The 19030-nt window shown below is 45.5% G+C and overlaps 1 protein-coding gene and 1 long non-coding RNA gene across 2 annotated transcripts; both read right to left on the bottom strand.

The window, feature by feature from the left end:
* Window positions 1-113: 113 nt before the first annotated feature.
* On the bottom strand, window positions 114-9388 carry LOC113118529 (uncharacterized). The gene is made up of 2 exons (XR_003294329.1): window positions 9292-9388; window positions 114-324 (listed from the first exon to the last, which is right to left on the bottom strand). It is a non-coding gene; the product is annotated as an uncharacterized LOC113118529 (long non-coding RNA).
* Window positions 9389-10057: 669 nt separating this feature from the next.
* LOC113118523 (extracellular calcium-sensing receptor-like) lies at window positions 10058-13624 on the bottom strand. The gene is made up of 6 exons (XM_026287768.1): window positions 13426-13624; window positions 12830-13121; window positions 11759-12586; window positions 11451-11627; window positions 11107-11230; window positions 10058-11016 (listed from the first exon to the last, which is right to left on the bottom strand). The coding sequence occupies exons 1-6, from the start codon at window positions 13587-13589 to the stop codon at window positions 10103-10105; spliced, it is 2499 nt and encodes an 832-aa protein (XP_026143553.1). The 5' UTR covers window positions 13590-13624; the 3' UTR covers window positions 10058-10102.
* Between the last annotated feature and the right edge of the window lie 5406 nt (window positions 13625-19030).

Raw genomic sequence — 19030 nt, 5'->3', positions numbered from 1 at the left:
ATAGCTGGCTAGATTATTCTGTTGTGTGGAAAGAGGACCAGAGAGAGCAATTCACGGAGCAGATACAGTCTTTAATGAAAAAAAAACACTGGAGCTTGAAAATTCTTGTAAAAACAAAAAGAGTCCCAAAGGGAAAAATTGGAACCAAAAAACCTTCTCTTGTTCAAAAAGGAAAAACAAAAAACCACTGGCCGCCCAGGCGGAATCAGTACGGTGGACAGCTCCGCAACAGCACAGTAGGGAGAGATTGGCAGGTCAGGTGACGAGCAGCGGCAATACTTCTAGGCTCACACTCCCGGCAACCCCAAACAGACAGGACTAGGACTAAAACATGACAGGGGACAAGACATACTGAGTTAGCGAGTTTAGAGGAATAATCTAGCAAGGCAGGTAGGGAGGAGAGGAAAAGAAGTAGGAGTGCTAATCAAAGGAGAAGGGGAAATAAGTGCGGGAAGCCAATCACAAAGAGTAGCGCAATGTGGAGCAGCTGAGGGAGATTAACAGCATGAGGAAAGGTGAGTGCAAAATAGGAGAGGAGGAGGGAAAGACTCTGAGTGAAAAAAGGAGGGGAAAAAGAAAAAGAGAGCCAGGATCATGACAAAATGGTCACTGAACGAATCAGTGAATGAACTGAAAATCAACAAATCTCTTGAATAAATCAAAATTTCAACCACTAAATTCCATGCAACATAAATGGATTATTTAAAATGTTGTTTTTAGTGACCCGCCCCAACCCGCCCTGCAATAAAGTGCCAATTTCTTAACCTGCCCCAAACGGACCCGCCGGGCCCGCGGGTTATGAGACGACCCGCGCATCACTAGCGTGCGGCACCCTGGTATACTATGTGTACGCATGTGTGCTATTTAGCCAATAAAATTGGCGGGATGGTATAGGGCTTCAGACATTTGTCACACCGAAAGGTGTTCCATACGGTGACATCACCGCAGCATTGAAGTGACCTATGAGAGGGAACGTCTTGGTTATGTATGTAACCCTCTTTCCCTGAAGGAGGGAACGGAGACGTTACGAATGGGGATCTCGCCCAAGAGCCCAATCACCTTCGAGTGGTACAAAACGAGTCAAAGGTACACAAAGTACCTTGGTCTGCGGAATTTGCATTGCGAGCTCCGCCCCGCAGAGCGGGTATATAAAGAGCAACGCGAGCAACTCGCATTCAAGTCTTCGCTGAGGAGCCGAGCCAGTGACCCAGCCGTTCAGCGGAACAGCGATGTGGCAAGGGGACGTAACGTCTCCGTTCCCTCCTTCAGGGAACGAGGGTTACATACGTAACCAAGACGTTCCCTTTCAGTCGGTCACGTTCGACGTTACGAATGGGGTCCCTTACAAAACGCCACATGGCTGTCTTCCAGCAACCCGTGTGAGTGATAGCACCCTGTCGTGAGGCCAGCACGAGTGAGGGCCTATAGCTCGCACAGAATACACTGGGTAGCATATTCCAGCTGGACATATGCTAGTAGGCTGCCTGCCCGTGGGAGGATTGAAAGCAGGTATCTACCAAGGTGGTGATATGTAAGAACTCTGATGTACCCAGCCCGCAGGGTGGGAGTTTTAACGACAGAGCTGGCAAGGGGCTTGCCAAGGGAAAGACACATGCTGCGGAGAGACTTACTGTACCGCAGCTCTACAGATGTCTGCTAGTGAGGCGCCATGCGCCAGCGCCCAGGAGGAAGCTACGCTCCTAGTTGAGTGAGCTCTCACCCCTAGGGGGCATGGCAGGTCTCGAGCTTGATAAGCCAGGACAATAGCATCCACTATCCAGTGGGATAACCTCTGCTTGGAGACAGCCTTTCCCTTCTGCTGGCCTCCGTAACAGACAAAGAGCTGGTCTGAGGTCCTAAGGCACCGAGTTCTGTCCACGTAGGTGCGGAGCGCACGTAGTGGACAGAGCAGTGCCAGGGCTGGGTCTGCCTCCTCCAGGGGCAGCGCTTGCAAGTTCACCACCTGATCCCTAAAAGGAGTGGTGGGAACTTTGGGCACGTACCCAGGCCGGGGTCTCAAGATAACGTGAGAGTTAGCCGGCCCGAATTCCAGGCACGCTTCGTCAACTGAAAATGCCTGCAGGTCCCCGACCCTCTTCACCGAAGCCAAAGCTGTCAGGAGCGCAGTTTTCAAAGATAAAAACTTTAGCTCTACTGAGAGCAAGGGTTCGAAGGGAGCTCTCTGCAGTGCTGATAGAACCACTGCGAGGTCCCAAGAGGGGACTTGCTGAGGGCGAGGCGGATTGAGCCTCCTTGCTCCTCTCAGGAACCTGATGATCAGATCGTGCCTTCCAAGAGACTTACCTTCAACAGGGTCATGGTGAGCTGAAATGGCAGCCACATAGACCTTGAGGTTGGAAGGAGACAGCCTTCGTTCCAACCCCTCCTGAAGAAAGGAAAGCACTGACACAACCGGGCATTTCCAGGGGTCCTCACGTCGTGAAGAACACCAAGTGACTAAGAGGTTCCACTTCAAAGTCTGGTGGACATGGCTCTAGCTGAAGTGATGGTAGCTACCACCTGTGGTGGCAAGGTACCTAAACCTTCCGTGACCCGTCCAGAACCCACACATGTAGGTTCCACAGATCGGGACGTGGGTGCCAGAGGGTGCCCCGTCTCTGAGAAAGAAGGTCCTTCCTCAAAGGAATTGGCCAGGGAGGGGCTGTCGCGAGGAGTACAAGTTAGGGGAACCATGTCCGGCCGGGCCATAAAGGTGCAACCATGAGGACCTGCTCCTCGTCCTCCCTGATCTTGCACAACGTCTGTGCAAGAAGGCTCACTGGGGGAAACGCATACTTGCGCAGGCCCAGCGGCCAGCTGTGTGCCAGGGCGTCCGTGCCGAGGGTGCCCTTGGTCAGGGAGTAAAACAACTGGCAGTGGGAATTTTCTGGAGAGGCAAAAAGGTCTACCTGAGCGTCTCCGAAGTGTTCCCAAATCAGCTGAACCGACTGGGGGTGGAGTCTCCATTCCCCGGGGCAAGACTGCTGTCGTGAGAGCTCGTCGGCTGCACGATTGAGCCTGCCCGGAATGTGAATGACACGAAGCGACCTCAGATGCTTGTGACTCCACAGGAGGAGATGGCGAGCGAGTTGCGACATGCGGGCGGGAGCGTAGACCACCTTGACGGTTGATGTACGCTACGGTCGCAGTGTTGTCCGTACGGACCAGAACGTGCTTGTCCTTCAGCAGGGCCCTGAAGTGGTGCAGAGCAAGATGTACTGCTAGCAACTCGAGGCAATTGACATGCCACTGAAGTCGGGGTCCTGTCCAGGAGCCTGACGCAGCATGCCCGTTGCACATGGCACCCCAGCCCGTGGCAGAGGCATCTGTTGACACAACAACATGTCTGGACACCGGTTCTAGGGGCACGCTGGCCCGTAGAAACGAAGGGTCCAACCACGGGGTGAAGTATCGGCGGCAGGCCAGAGTGATGGTCACTCGGAGCGTGCCCTGTTGCCATGCCCATCTCGGGACTCGGTCGTGAAGCCAGTGCTGAAGCGGTCTCATATAGAGAAGCCCGAGCGGTATGACTGCCGCCGTGGACGCCATATGCCCCAGGAGCCTCTGAAACAGTTTCAGTGGAACCGCTCTCTTGCTCTTGAATTGTCTCAGGCAATTCAGCAGTGACTGCGCGCGCTCGTTTGTAAGCTGCGCAAACATGGCGACCGAGTTTATTTCCATACCGAGAAAAGAGATCCTCTGCACAGGGGAGAGTTTGCTCTTTTCCCAGTTGACCTGAAGACCCAGTCGGGCAAGGTGTCTGAGCACCAGATCCCTGTGCTCGCACAACCGCTCTTGAGAGTGAGCTAGGATCAGCCAGTCGTTGAGGTAGTTGAGGATACGGACACCTTGTTCCCTGAGAGGAGCCAGGGCTCCCTCCGCGACCTTCGTAAAGACGCGGGGAGACAGGGCCAACCCGAATGGGAGAACCTTGTACTGATATGCCTGCCCCTCGAAAGCAAACCAAAGAAACGGTCTGTGTCGAGGAAGAATGGAGACATGAAAGTTCGCGTCCTTCAGGTCGATCGCTGCAAACCAATCCATCGGACGAATGCATTCGAAAATGCGCTTGGACGTTAGCATCCTGAACGGGAGTCTGTGCAGAGCTCGGTTCAAGGCACGCAGGTCCAGGATTGGCCGTAACCCACCTGTCTTCTTGGGTACTATGAAGTAAGGGCTGTAAAAGCCGGACTTCATGTCAGCTGGAGGGACCGGCTCTATCGCGCCCTTTGCCAGCAGGGTCGCGACCTCCGCGCGCATGACAGGGGCATCTTTGCCCACCATCGTCGCGTGGACACCCCGAAACCTGGGGGGACGCCGGGTGAACTGAATAGCTTAGCCGAGCCTGAGCGTCCAGATGAGCCAGCGGGAAGGCCTGGGGAGCTCTAGCCAGGCTCCCAGGAACCGAACCAGCAGGGTCAAGGGGACTACAGGCGTACCCACAGTGGGGCAGCGTGGTGGAGCAGACAGCCCCGGCACGGGAGGCATAGCGTCCCTTAGCGGGGGCGGAGTGCGGGCACTCTTCTGACTCCAAGTGGCAAAGAGGGCATGAGAAGGCGAAGCGTTCTTGAGCCGTCTTTGCATGGAAACTGGCAAGTGGAGAGGGGAACGAGATCGGCGAGGAAGCACGTCGCCAGCTGTCGTTCGTGGCATCTTGGGACCCGGAGGTAGAGGAAACAGCTCTTTTAGTGAAGGTTTGGGTACCACCGGCCGCAGGGCCAGTGGCGGAACAAAAAGAAAACGAGAACAAAGGATTCTCCCCCTGCCCTCCTCCGGGGGAAGGAGTGGTCCTGCTACCATCTCCTGATGAGCTGACGTCTCCAACTCCGGGTCGTCCGTCTCAGGAACGCCGCTTGGCCTGACGTTTGGCAGGTTTAGGGGCAGAGACGGGTTGCGCCGCCCTTCTGCGGCCATCTCCTCGCTGCGGCTGGGGTGAAGGCTGCTGCTGTGGCCGAGCGGGAGTGGAGGAGGCCGCAGGGGTGCGCCCTCGGCGACGAGCAGGCTGAGGCGGTGGGGTGGAAGCAGCAGAGGGCCGCTGGGGCAGGATGTGTCTGATGGCCTCAGATTGCTTCTGGGTGGCAGAGAACTGCTGGGCAAAGCTCTCTACCGCGTAGCCGAAGAGGCCATCCTGGGAGACCGGCGAGTTGAGGAGCTGAGCTCAGAGGTTGTGAATCTGAGATCAGACTCCCTCATGTCTACCAGGTTCAGCCATAGGTGGCGCTCCTGGACCACCAAAGTGGACATCACCTGACCCAAGGAGCGCGCAGTGACCTTCGTCGCCCGGAGAGCGAGGTCGGTTGCAGTGTGCGCCTCCTGCAAAACCCCTGAGTCAGCACTGCCCTCGTGCAGCTGCCGGAGCAGCTTGGCCTGATAGACCTGCAGTGAGGCCATGGCATGCAGGGCAGAAGCGGCCTGGCCTGCAGCTCTGTAAGCCTTGGCCAAAAGCGTGGATGAGAACTTACAGGCTTTGGAGGGCAGCTTGGGACCACCACGCCAAGCGGAGGCGCTCTGTGGACACAGTTGCATCGCAACAGAACGCTCCACCGGGGGAATCCCAGCATACCCCTTGGCCGCCCCGCCATCAAGGGCAGTGAAGGCAGAGGAAGAACCAGAACGGTTTCGGGCAGTTAAAGGTGCCTTCCATGAACAAGTTACTTCCTGGTGCACTTCCGGGAAGAAAGGAACCAGAGGGGGGTGCTGGCGATCCGCATGAGCAGCCCCCAGGAACCAATCATCCAGCCTCGAGCGCTCGGGACAGGGTGGAGGATTCCACTCAAGCCCGATGCTCTCCGCTGCCCGGGAAAGCACGGCCGTCAGCTCGGGATCGGACTCGGACAACGCTGGCACTCCCGAGGGAGGCAACGCAGCCGTACCCTCATCTCCCGAGGACTCAAGCCCGCCTTGTGATGCGGCGATCGACATACGGTCCTCTTCGCAAGCCCCGAATGAGATGTCAGGAGCCTGAGAGGGTCCAGCAAACTCATCCGGGAACTCAACCGGCTGCGGCGTATGTGAGGGGGGTGTGGCCCGAGGAGGTTCGCTCGTCGGGGAAGCCCACACGGTATCCCTCAGATCACCCTGGCCACCAGCCGAAGTAGCTCTCTTACGAGAAAAAGAGCTAGAACGGGGTGTGGCAGAGGGGACTCTATACCTTTCAAGGTAATCGAATCTCAATCTCAACGCCGAGATGGTCATGTCCCCGCAATGAGAACATGAGCCATCCACGAACGCAGTCTCAGCGTGCTGGAAGCCCAGACACGTGACACAGCTATCGTGACCGTCACGAGGAGCGATATATCGACCGCACCCAGAAACACACGGGCGAAATGACATCTTTAAAAAGACGCAAATCGGCCCGTATCTCTTTTGTGAGAGAAATTTGTCTCTTTTAGAGGTGTTGAAGCGCTCAGGGGAACGCGGGAGCTGTCGCAGGAAAGCCAAACGAACCGCTGAATTGCGCCGTCACACCAACACCAGCTCTTGCTTGTAAACACTCCGGTGATTGTAGCAAGCGATGTGCTCGGCTCCGAAGCGAAAGCTTGAATGCGAGTTGCTCGCGTTGCTCCTTATATACCCGCTCTGCGGGGCGGAGCTCGCGATGCAAATTCCGCAGACCAAGGTACTTTGTGTACCATTGGCTCTTTTTGTACCACTCGAAGGTGATTGGGCTCTCGGGCGAGATCCCCATTCGTAACGTCGAACGTGACCGACTGTAAGGGACCGACAGGTTTCCAGTGGATGACGCAACCATGGCCTAATGTTATTTCATTCCCAGTTCCTTCAACTCGTCAGAAATTACAGCGGTTATTGGGAATGGCAGGGTATTACCGTAGCTTTTGTAAAAACTTGTCTTCAGTGGTTGCCCCACTCACTGACTTGTTGAGTCCAAAAACTGCATTTAAGTGGTCACCAGAATGCCAGTATGCTTTTGAGTCTCTTGGCTTTGAGCACCCTGTGTGCTATTTACATAATAATAATAATAATAATAATAATAATAATGAACATCAAAAGTTGTACTCAACAATTGAAAAAGCGGCTCTTGCTATAATTTTGGCCCTTAATAATTTTGAGGTTTATATTGGCTCGTCCTCTCGCCCAGTTACTGTTTATGCAGACCACAATCCTTTCATTTTTATTCATCAAATGGGTAATTCCGATCAGTGCCTAATGAGATTGGGCTTTGTTTGTCCAAGCTTTTAATCTAAAAATAAAACATGTAGCTGGCAAAAATAATGTCCTGGCATATGCGTTGTCGGATGGTGATTGGTTGCTTTCTTTTTCAGTTCATCATTCACCATCTGAGGGTGGGGGTGTTATGCACGCCTCACATACGCCCCGGCCCATAGTCCTCAAATAAATATTAGTGCTTATAGTTTTTTTTGTTTTATCTTCTCTAGTTTCTGATTGGTTGAGCTGGGGAGACAAGACTATAAAGTGGAATGAGGCGGACCCTCTCATGCTCTCTCTGCCAGCCAGAGTTTTCTTCACAGCCACATCACCACATACTTTTTCTTAGATTGTCATTTTAGTTTTGAGTGGGGAATCCCAGGCTGTTGCTGTTAGTTGAATTATTTATTCCTTTGTTTATGGGCTACCTGTATCTTATTTTTGGTTACTTTTTGAGTAATTTGTGTTAAAATAAAGCATTTATTTGGAATATGTAAGCCGTTGTCAGTCTATGCTATGTTTCCCTTCTGACTCTAGAACCTTATACAGGGACCGTAACAGTAATGATGGACAACATTATATTTTGTACAGAAAAGGTGGAAGGTGATCACTTTCCCCAACAATAATATAACAAATATAATAATTTTTCTTCTGATGTTTTCAAAACCAAAATGGCCAGAATTCATCGAATCAGCTATTAAGAGATTCTAAATTAGGTGCAGAATATTTTCAATAATCTCAATCAGTCTCATTTTTAGAATTTACATTATTAATTGCTTCTCTCAGGGGAGAAGATATGGAGTTCTATGGATTCTGTAAATTAAATAGATATGTTAATTATTTTGTTCCTGTATCCATTTGAATTTTAAGCTTGATGGTATGTTTGAAGATATGTGGTTATGTTTGATCTTTTTGATTGATTGATTTATTTATTTATTCGTCTTTGCAGCATCATGAAGTCTATAACAAATTTCATTTTGAGGCAATAAAGTATACTTTAACAAAGGTGTAGCCATAGGGAAGGAAGAGTGGAGTGGAGCCAAAGGTGTGGAGGGCTGAGGTCCGGAAGCCCATGGCAAAATTAGGTTGCTGACTAACCAAGGCAGAACCAGAAAGATGAGGGATCCATTCAGAAGCTAAGGGATGACAATACACAGTGGAGACAAAAGAGTGAGGAGCCATTGGTTCCACAGGCTGAGAAGGAGTTTCCAAGGTGGAGCTTGGAGATCCAGGTACCTAGGCCAAGCTACAGACAGCCTAAGGAAGCAGTTTGATTTGCTGTTTTTCTTTTAGCAAGATCTGGCAACAGCAACAATAAAACTTCCTATCATTCATTTGTCTCCCATTAAAATTTGTTGTAAATCACTTGTTTGCTTATCTATATTTTGAATATTAGTTACGAGTTTCAGCACATTTTGTAATGATTCAGCACCCTTTTCAAAATGCTGAAGCAAGATATTGTTCTCTGAATGCCCTGTTGTGAAATTCTGTTCAAATAATAAAACAGCTGGATTTTGATAGGTGGGTGTAACATTCAACAATATAGGGACATCTGAATTCAAGCTTGTAGTTGATAGTGTGTTTGGTTTAATTTAATTGGGGAAAGTGATTGGAGAAGACCATAATATGTCAACCAAGAGAAATCTGTTATTTCACCAGAAGACCAAGTTATTGAAAATCTGAAACACATGCATGTATGAAATGTTTACAATAAGATCAACAAAATGCATTTAGATAATGGAAAAATATCAGTTTATTGGTCCCAAGATTTTGTTTTTACTTTGTTTTTATCTCTGTTACAGTTCTAATTATTAAAGGGGTCATATGAGGTGATTTCAGTTTTGTCTTTCTCTTTGGAGTGTTAAAAGCTTTTGGTGCATGAAGAAGATCTATTAAGTTGCAAAGTTTCAAATCCAAAAAAAGATTGTATTTTTTTTTTATATTATTTTATCAAAGTAATGCCACTCAATGTTCAATGAAAGAAAAAAGGCAAGATTTCAGTAACCGCAGTTAATGTTGAAGCAGCCACGTCAGGGAGATGCTATGTGTATCTAGGCAAAGGCAAAAGCACTTTATTTGGCCTTCCAAAAGTAGATGCATTTAATAATCTTTAAGATTACTTACAACAGAACAGCAAGGCATTTTATGGATGACCGTTTCAGGAGAGGAGATAATTCTGACTGCTACAACAGTCTGGCTCTTCTGAATCAGCTGCTGTAGGGTTTTGTTATAAGTTTAAGTATTTGCTATCGAATGTTCAAATGCAGAAGTTTTGCACATCACGTGTGTGTGTGTGTGTGTGTGAGAGAGAGAAACACTGGAGTCAGCTGTTTTAACTGTCCGTGGCTTGTGTACTGCAAACACATACGAGCATCATCACTGTGTCTGTCACGCCACTCTTTTCCTCTTTTGGGCTTGAACTGATGGTAAATCTAAGGACATTACTAACTGTCTTTACATTTTTGCGATTATGGAAAGGGGCGTTCCATCAGTTGGCCAATCAGAGCAGACTGCACTTGTCGGAAGGAGGGACTGTAGAAAACAATGTATTTGAGAGAGGCGGGGCATAGATAACCTACAATAATGAACACTATTTGAAAAATAATGTGTTTTTTTAACATTAAAGCATGTCATATTCAAAAAATACACAAAATAATGATCTTTAAAATAGCATCATATATGACCCCTTTAATGTTCTGTTAATGTTCTGTTAAAAATGCTTAATTCAGTGATGTTTTTTAGATATATATTTGTTATGCTTTTAAATTATATCACATTGTAAAGAGGCTGATGAAGTTTAAACTGTTTCCACACAAAACTTGTTATAATATAATTTTTAAAATATAGACTTAATTCAGATTTCAAGATTAAAGTAAAATACAAATGAAAATGTCACCAATGTTGTCTGTAGATGGTTGACCGCTATATTGTAAAACTATTTATTTTGTACTTCTCTTCTCATGATGGCTTTTTTTGTGTTTTTCTCTGGATGTAAAAGGATGATGTAGCACTTTGGGGCAAATATGGCCACCAGTAATCCAAAACTTGAAGCAAGGATGGCAAATATTTCAACAGCAACTGCATATTTTCCTGGTGAACTCACATATGCTGGAACAAATGCAATCCATACAGCACAGAAGATTAACATGCTAAAAGTGATTAACTTGGCTTCATTAAAATTATCTGGAAGATTTCTTGAAAGGAAGGCTAACAGCAAGCTTACTGCTGCCAACAGTCCAATATATCCCAGCAGCATAGAAAATCCGGCCACTGAGCCAATGGCACATTCATAAACTATTTTAGAGTGAGTATACTGGTTGTTTTTATGGGGTGTTGGAGAGGCAGTTGATAGCCAGACTGCACAGTTCACAACCTGGAGGGCTGTTAGGACCAGAACTGTGCATCTTTGTTGAGCTGCTCCAAACCATTTCATTGCTCCTTTGCCCTCTGGTCGTGATGACTTGAATACGGCTATTACCACCATAGTCTTGACCAGGATGCTGGAGATACACAGGACAAAGCTTATACCAAACACAGCATGTCTTAACTGACATGTCCACAACTGCGGCTGGCCAATAAACAGTAGCACACACAGGAAACATAGTTTGAGTGACAACAGCAGCAGAAAGCTAAGCTCTGAATTGTTGGCTCGTACTATGGGTGTGTTACGGTGATGAGCAAAGATGATCATCACAAGAGCACAGATGAAGGTGCCAAGCAGGGAAGCAGTGGTGAGAGAGATGCCCAGAGAATCCTCATAGGATAGAAACTCTATTTCTTTGGGGACACACTGATCCTTATCTGGATTAGACCAAAACTCATCTGGACATGTTGTGCACTCAATAGAATCTTTAAATAAGCAAAACATAGAAGATGACATTTTGAAGAGGAAGTTTCTTTCAAATTTGATTCAGATTTGGCCAACAGTAATTTCCTCACCTGTTGTATTAGAAATCTCTCCATCTCCACATGGCAAGCAGTCAAAACAGCAGAGAGGAAGGCCCTTTCTTGTGGCTTGTCTGGTTCCTGGGGGGCAACTCTCACTGCATACTGACTGTGGGGGCTAAAAGAGACATCAACTGCTATGAGGCATGTGTTTGTCTTCTACATAATGACTAGCTTGGATTGTCCATTAATTTAGTTACAATTGTCTTATCATAGTTTCTAATTTACTACTATTTAGACTTTATACCTGCAAAACAGATGACATGTTATCATTCAAAGGTAATTACTTTTGTTGTTTCAAAATTCCAGTAAAATGCATCCTTGTCGAGTGTAACAACCATCCCTGTTGCCACACCTTCATTTACTACACCGACATTGTGGAGCTTTATTGATCCATCAGCACTTGGCTGCCAGTTCAACACATCATAGATGGCCAGAGCATCTCCATTTTTATCAAATGACACATGATCCCCAAAGCCTGTGGTGAAGTTCACTTTCTGTAGGTAGTGAACCAGCTATATAATTTGTAGAAAGGACAGGTTTTATATTTTTTATCTGTAATTTGAATCAATATATACAACATACTTTGCTTTTCCAAATTCATCTCTTCTATATGCCTAAAAAAAAATATACATGCGGGTCTTACCTGCCACGGCTTCAGGTTGGTTATGTCACCACATCTGTTCTCACTGAATGGTCCTCTTCCCTCCTCACACTGCATCAGATCATGAAGTGCATGTGCCAGGGCATAAATTGCCTTATATACATTATACGATGCCCTTAATCCTGAAACATCAGTGAATGGTGTGTTTGTTGTGCTCAGATCCTCCTGTCCTGTACACACCTTTTTGACTTGCTCTCCATCAGTTTCTTTAACCTTAATTTCAAAACTGCACCCAAATATGTTCTCCCAGAAGATTTTCACTATATCATTACTTTGATCATTGTTGGGTCGAATACATAACAGAAAGTCATGAAGCCCCTCGATCTCTCCACGCCTGATAGCAATGCCCATTGTGCCCCCCAAGAATGGCTGGAAACGTGGTGTGCGAAATACAGGTGAAGTGGCCCAAGCTTCACTTGCAATCCACTGCCTGCCTGTTATGTTCTGCAACACCACTTCATTCATCAAAGGTATCAGTAAGGATGAAGCAGAAAAAACAACCACCACTCTAGCTGTAGAGGACTGAATCATTCCCATTATGCGCTGAATATCTATGGGGTTGTTATTGTTGGGCAAGATTTCAGAAAAAGCAACACAATATCCAAATTGTTGCATTTCCTGATGGAATGACTGAGCAGCATAGATGCCATAGTCATTATCACTGTAGATGAGACCAACCCAGGTCCATCCAAAATGCTTCAAGATCTGAACCATAGCCCGAACTTGGAAGGTATCACTGGGGATTGTTCTGAAGAACGAGGGGTACTTTTTTCTGTCACTCAAACAAGAGCAGGTTGCATAGTAGCTAATCTAATTAGAAGAGAGCAGAGACAGAGAGAAAAAGGTGAGAGGAAGATAAACAAATAAAAAGTGTCTGTGAAGTTTTTTATATTTGCATAGTGGTCTGCTATTATAATTGAAAATATGAGAATGGCTTAATTGATAAACAAATCCATTGTGATGTAAACAAATGTGGCAAACGAGATATCATTTTTATTTCATTATTATTTTTTATTTTTTTTACAGAAAAAAAAAAGGTTTTAAATCTCATACCATAGGGAGTCGAAAAAGCCCCAGGACACTGGAAATTGCAATGGAATGAGTAGAGCCTGGATCACCTATGATTCCAATCACCGGTGGTGGGCCTTTGCAGTTGAGGTCAGAGATGGTCTCCTCTGTCCCACTAACCAGAGCTGTAGCACCACGGAATGCCACTCCAAGCCTTAAACAGTTGTCATAGATTTGGTAACCAAGTGTGATGTTAGGCAGCAGGTTAGGATTGTTATTAATCTCATTGATAGCAAAAACCATTGTTAGTGCCTGCTGGAAGCTTGTCATATAGAAGCTGGAGAAGACAATACAAAGTAAAGTTAGATCATTAACTACACTAACAGTAACAGAAGAAAAAAAATACATAAAGGGCTATTATTGCATTCTGTTCAAATATAAATTTCATAAATAAAAAAAATAATATAAGTACATTTCACATATGCAGTGAATGTTTTGCTTCCTGTAATCCATCATGTAACATGATTTTAGTTGCTTAGAGTAATTTATCATTGACAAGTTACAAAGTATATACAAAATTTCCCAATTTATTATCTTGAAGTGTTTTTCAGGTGGTTTGGTCTCACAGCTTGCAGACTCACAGCTCACATCGTGGTAGTTTTGGCTCTGTTCTGAAGCTCAGCTCAGGGAATACTTTGAGGTACCTCTGAATCTCAAACAAACCACCAATTAGAAGGTCTCCATCCTGGAACATCCCATTCAATGTGAAGTGTCCCTGTAGCTTACAAGTACTTGAAGTAGCCATCAAAGCTACATATATATAGTTACAAGACAGGAACAAACAAGCATACAGAATTACCCCCATCATTTCGTCTTTATGTATGTCACTCCTCAGTCAGCTCACTGATGTATCATCTTTTATTAGGTACTTTTTTTTCTTTTTTGTGCAGGCGGTGCCATTGGCCTCTTTGTAAATAATGATGTCATTTGTTTTGTAAGCCTCCACCTCTACACCAAACATGTCAAACATGATAGATAATTAACCATATATATATATATATATATATATATATATATATATATATATATATATATATATATATATATATATATATATATATATATATATATATAAAATCATACAGAATGCTCTCGCTCTCTCTCTAAAAAAAAAAAAAAAAAAAAAAAAAAAAAAAACATTTTATTACTTTGTGGGGACCATCCTTTGGATGATTAAAAATAGTAAATGAAGTTTATCTGAAAATGTAACAATGAAAACAAGTTTTCTCCATGGGATAAATTCAGGGTTATGTGATAGAAAATATAATTTGGTCAGTGTAAATGTCTATGAAAAACAGAAGTCTATGAAAAGTCCCCACAATTCAAAATGTGTGCATGTGTGTGCGTGTGTGTGCGTGTGTGTGTGTGCGAGAGAGAGCGAGAGAGATACTATCACTGTTGAATAAAGACAGAGTTGCCATTATGTATAGCAGTAGTATGAACAATATTATAAAACATAGTATGGAGTGAAGGGGGTCTGGATAGAGATATCACCTTTGTTGTCTGGCTGCTGCATTCATTTTGGTAGAGTGGCCGGACACCAGCAGTTCTCATCCATCCCCTAAATCTCTCATGTGTTAGCTCCAAGGGCCACACCCTTGTACACCACTTTAGCTGGCAGATGAAACCATGTGAAGGGGTGTTGAATACACTGCACCACTGGGTGTGTGAACTGCATTGTGCAGTACTCTTACCAGGGTGGAAGAGTTCCATGGTGTAACCAATGGCCAAGTGTAGAGGAGTAAACCTTATAAATCAGGAGTGGGGCCCAAAAAGCGGACCGACGCGGCAGATTGCCACAGCTCCATCAGCCCCTGCAGCCAAGCTGTAGGATTCTGGGCATTAAATGGTACACAGTCCTTCTTACTATCAGGGCACATGACCCTTTGGTACAAAACCTTGTCTCGCTCCATCAAACGTTTCCACTCCCACAACAAAACAAAACCCTGCCTCGACAGCTTCTGTTGGGCTTCGCTAATCACTGAGTCAGCAGCCTGAAATGACTCCAGCTCAACAGATGAAAAGCCAGGGAACACCAATAAGGTACACTCGGGGGCCTCAGCTACACAGTCCACCCCCATTGCTTTCTTCAGCACCAATAGTATCATGGTGCCAGAACCTAATTCCCCTACTGTAGTTGGAGGATGCAACCTAGACAAAGCATCTGTATTTGCATTAATCCTTCCTCTCCTGTACTTAAGGTCAAAGTTGAAGGCAGCTAGTTGAGCAGTCCACCACTGTTCTATAGCTCCCACCTTGACAGTGGCCAGATGACCAAGCAGATTATTATCAGTGTACACTACACACACCGATTACCCAACAAGTATTCCCTAAAGCATTTGATCATAGCCCACTTGAGTGTTAAAAACTACAGCTTCATGGAGCTATAATTAGACATGTTCTGCTCATTGTGTCTAAGGTTTGGTAAAATCAACATTTGTCAGAATGGGGCCATAGTAAGCCTACTCTTTAACTCCTCAAAATGTCCTTGACATGCTTTAACCCAGGCACTTGAAAACCTGCCTTTCCCTTTTTGCCCTGACCTATGATTACTTCCCATCAGCTCTTCTACAAGCCAATATAGAGGGGAAGCCAATTTTGCACACCCATTCAAAGACGGTATTAGCTGGTGAAGCCTAGAAAAGAATACAGTTCTTTAAAGGTAGAAGGCCGAGGCCATTGTCTCACCACCTCAATCATGCTAGGGTCAGCATCAACTCCTTCATTTGAGATAACGTCATCCAGGTACCTTACCTCAGGCTGGAAAAAGACACACTTCTCCAGGTTCACCTTCAAATTCTCTCTCTCCAAGCACCAGAACACCACTTCTAAAAGTTCCAGGTGTTGACTTATAGAAAATAAAAATACTACAATGTCATTTAAATACAACAAAAGAGATTGACATTGCTGGTCTCCAAAGACCCACTCCATTAGATGCTTGAATGTAGAGTGAGCATTGCAGAGCCCAAACAGCATCCGATTCCACTCAAACAATCAATCAGTCACCTTTATTTATATAGTGCTTTAAACAAAATACATTGCGTCAAAGCACTGAACAACATTCATTTGGAAAACAGTGTGTCAATAATGCAAAATGATAGTTAAGGCAGTTCATCATTGAATTCAGTTATGTCATCTCTGTTCAGTTTAAATAGTGTCTGTGCATTTATTTGCAATCAAGTCAATGTTATCACTGTAGATGAAGTGACCCCAACTAAGCAAGCCAGAGGCGACAGCGGCAAGGAACCGAAACTCCATCGGTGACAGAATGGAGAAAAAAACCTTGGGAGAAACCAGGCTCAGTTGCGGGGCCAGTTCTCCTCTGACCAGACGAAACCAGTAGTTCAATTCCAGGCTGCAGCAAAGTCAGATTGTGCAGAAGAATCATCTGTTTCCTGTGGTCCTGTCCTGGTGGTCCTCTGAGACAAGGTCTTTACAGGGGATCTGTATCTGGGGCTTTAGTTGTCCTGGTCTCCACTGTCTTTCAGGGATGTAGAGGTCCTTTCTAGGTGCTGATCCACCATCATGTCTGGATACGTACTGGATCCGGGTGACTGCAGTGACCCTCTGATCTGTGTTAGGTAGGTTATTCCAGAGTTTAGGCGCCAAATAGGAAAAGGACCTGCCGCCCACAGTTGATTTTGATATTCTAGGTATTATCAAATTGCCTGAGATTTGAGAACGTAGAGGACGTAGAGGAGTATAATGTAAAAGGAGCTCATTCAAATACTGAGGTGCTAAACCATTCAGGGCTTTATAAGTAATAAGCAATATTTTAAAATCTATACGATGTTTGATAGGGAGCCAGTGCAGCTATGACAGGACCGGACAAACAACCCGAACAGGGTGCAAAAAGCATTCTTTGGCTTATCTCCCTTACTGACGGGGACCTGATGGTAACCGCTAGCCAGATATAGAGTGGAGAACCAGTGGGCTCCCGACAGCGCATCCAACAACTCCTCTATACGGGGCAATGGAAAAGCATTTCTCCCGGTTTTAGCTTTCAATTGACGATAGTCTACGCATAAGTGCAGACTACCATCCTTCTTTTTCACCAAGACTATAGGCGAGTTGTAGGGACTGAAACTCTCCCTAATGGCCTGGGACTCCAGCAACTGGTTTATATGGGCACGGACGGTTTCATACTCGGAGATGGGGGACACGTCGGTGTCACTGCCTCACAGGGGTCTCAGGGTCTCATCTACTAATGGAATGTCGTGAGAGATGAGATTCATACACCCCAAATCGCTTACATGGGCAGAAAAAATTTACTGATACTGCTGCAACAAAACCCTGACCTTGCTCTGTTCTTTATCAGGTAATGAAGCCAACCCAACCGCATCTATTTGTGCTCCCACTGCAGGGTGATCAATTGGCGAACCTTTGTAATGCCTGTAGGTAAACTAACCATGTGTATGCCCTTTAGGTGCCCAAAACCTGATTCGGGAAAAGTATGACATCTGAATTAACCACATTAACTATTGGTACATAAACCATGCCCTTAACGACCTGAACCAATACGGACGAACAAATGTTCTGGTAATCCATAAAAAGTTGAAAATAAAATGTTCTGGTAATCCAGACTCGGGGGGTTTAAGAAGTACTACTCCATCCACAAACTGCTCTGAACAAGTCGCTGCTTTTAACGTAATAGTAACACCTGTCACTCGCTGCTTCTGAGGACCATGCACTCTAACCCACCCTGAACAACACAAAGGAGTACAAGTATTCACTTGATGGCACTGTTGCAGTGCCTGCTTTACAAGGGAAGGTCCTCCTGCCACAGAAGGAAAGTAAAAAAAATGCAGGAACATGCAGTTCACACAACTGATGGTAACATCATCCCAAGATGTTCATCCCTAGTACGCCAGGGGCTTGGACACCAATACCCTCTAGGGGATCCTTAACAACCAAAATACCACAATTAGGGACAGCATTCCCTCATAACTCAACATCTAGTTCCAAATAACCAATATATGGAATTGAAAGTAAATTTGCAACCCGCAACGGTAGCCACTGGCAAGACTTCAAGCGGGCTTGACCCCAAGGTTCAAAATGCCTTCAAAAACAGGTCTTTGTGATCGTAGATTGACCTGTGTCTATTTAACAAGATGGACCAATATGGACATCAAAGTGTGGACAGACAGAAGATCCTTGCCACTGAAGATCCTTGTAACTGTGTGACGCTTTGAGTGAGCTGCTCAAGCTGCTTCTGCTGTACCTTAAACATCTCTCTTAATTCACTCAACTCAGAGCATGGAAGTACACAACCAACCCCTGTATGTGTGCCTCCCCCCACTCTATACTGGAATTCTTGAACTGACAGAACTGAATGGCTGTGGCCCCTAGTGCTACCCGGGGTCCCTTCTTGTTCCCATTGCATTCACTTTGCACTTCCAGAAGAGTGGAATTTGGCTGACTCTCCACTCTCACACGCATGTTCAAAAAATTGATCCTGCAATAAAGAGTCAACATTTGGCAAACCACTGGGCGACTGCCGTTTAACCCTCTCTAGCAGACTCATGAATGTTAGAGAAAACTCCAATAGGGTTTCTCCCTCATGCTGTCTCCTGCAATGTTTTCTCTGCTTCCTGGTTGCTGTCCTTGCTGCTGCTGATAGTAGCTCAATGTAGCTGTTTTTTTAAGTGATAAAATATAATTTAAAAAACTGGATGACGAGTAATTTCTTTCTTCTAAATTCTGGTAAAAACAGAGGTGTTAATTATAGGACCTAAAAACTGCGCTTGTAATAACCTAGAACACTGTCTAAGACTTGATGGTTGCTCTGTCAATTCTTATTTGATCACAATCTTTCCTTAGAAAGCCACGTTTCTAGCATTTGTAAAACTGCATTTTTCCATCTCAAAAATATATCTAAATTATGGCCAATGCTCTCAATGTCAAATGTAGAAATGTTAATCATTTATGACCTCAAGTCATTTAAAGTTATTTAAAGCGCTATATAAATAAAGGTAAATAATGGGTCGACCCAACAGTAACTTCTAAAAGCCCCAGAGAATCCAAGGCCGAACACTATATAACACCGGTTACCGCTCTTTCCCTTTGTTTGGAATGCTCAAATTGAGTTACGGCATTCTGACTTTGTTTATCTGTGCGTCAATATGAAGTTACGATGCCGGTTGGAGTTATATGTTGTTTTGCCTTTGTTTTACTGTCCATTACTGT

Source organism: Carassius auratus, chromosome 18 (assembly GCF_003368295.1).
Source record: "Carassius auratus strain Wakin chromosome 18, ASM336829v1, whole genome shotgun sequence".
NCBI classification, from domain to species: Eukaryota; Metazoa; Chordata; class Actinopteri; order Cypriniformes; family Cyprinidae; genus Carassius; species Carassius auratus.
The sequence above is the reverse complement of the archived record's forward strand: the minus strand, read 5'-3'. Positions and strand labels throughout refer to the sequence as shown.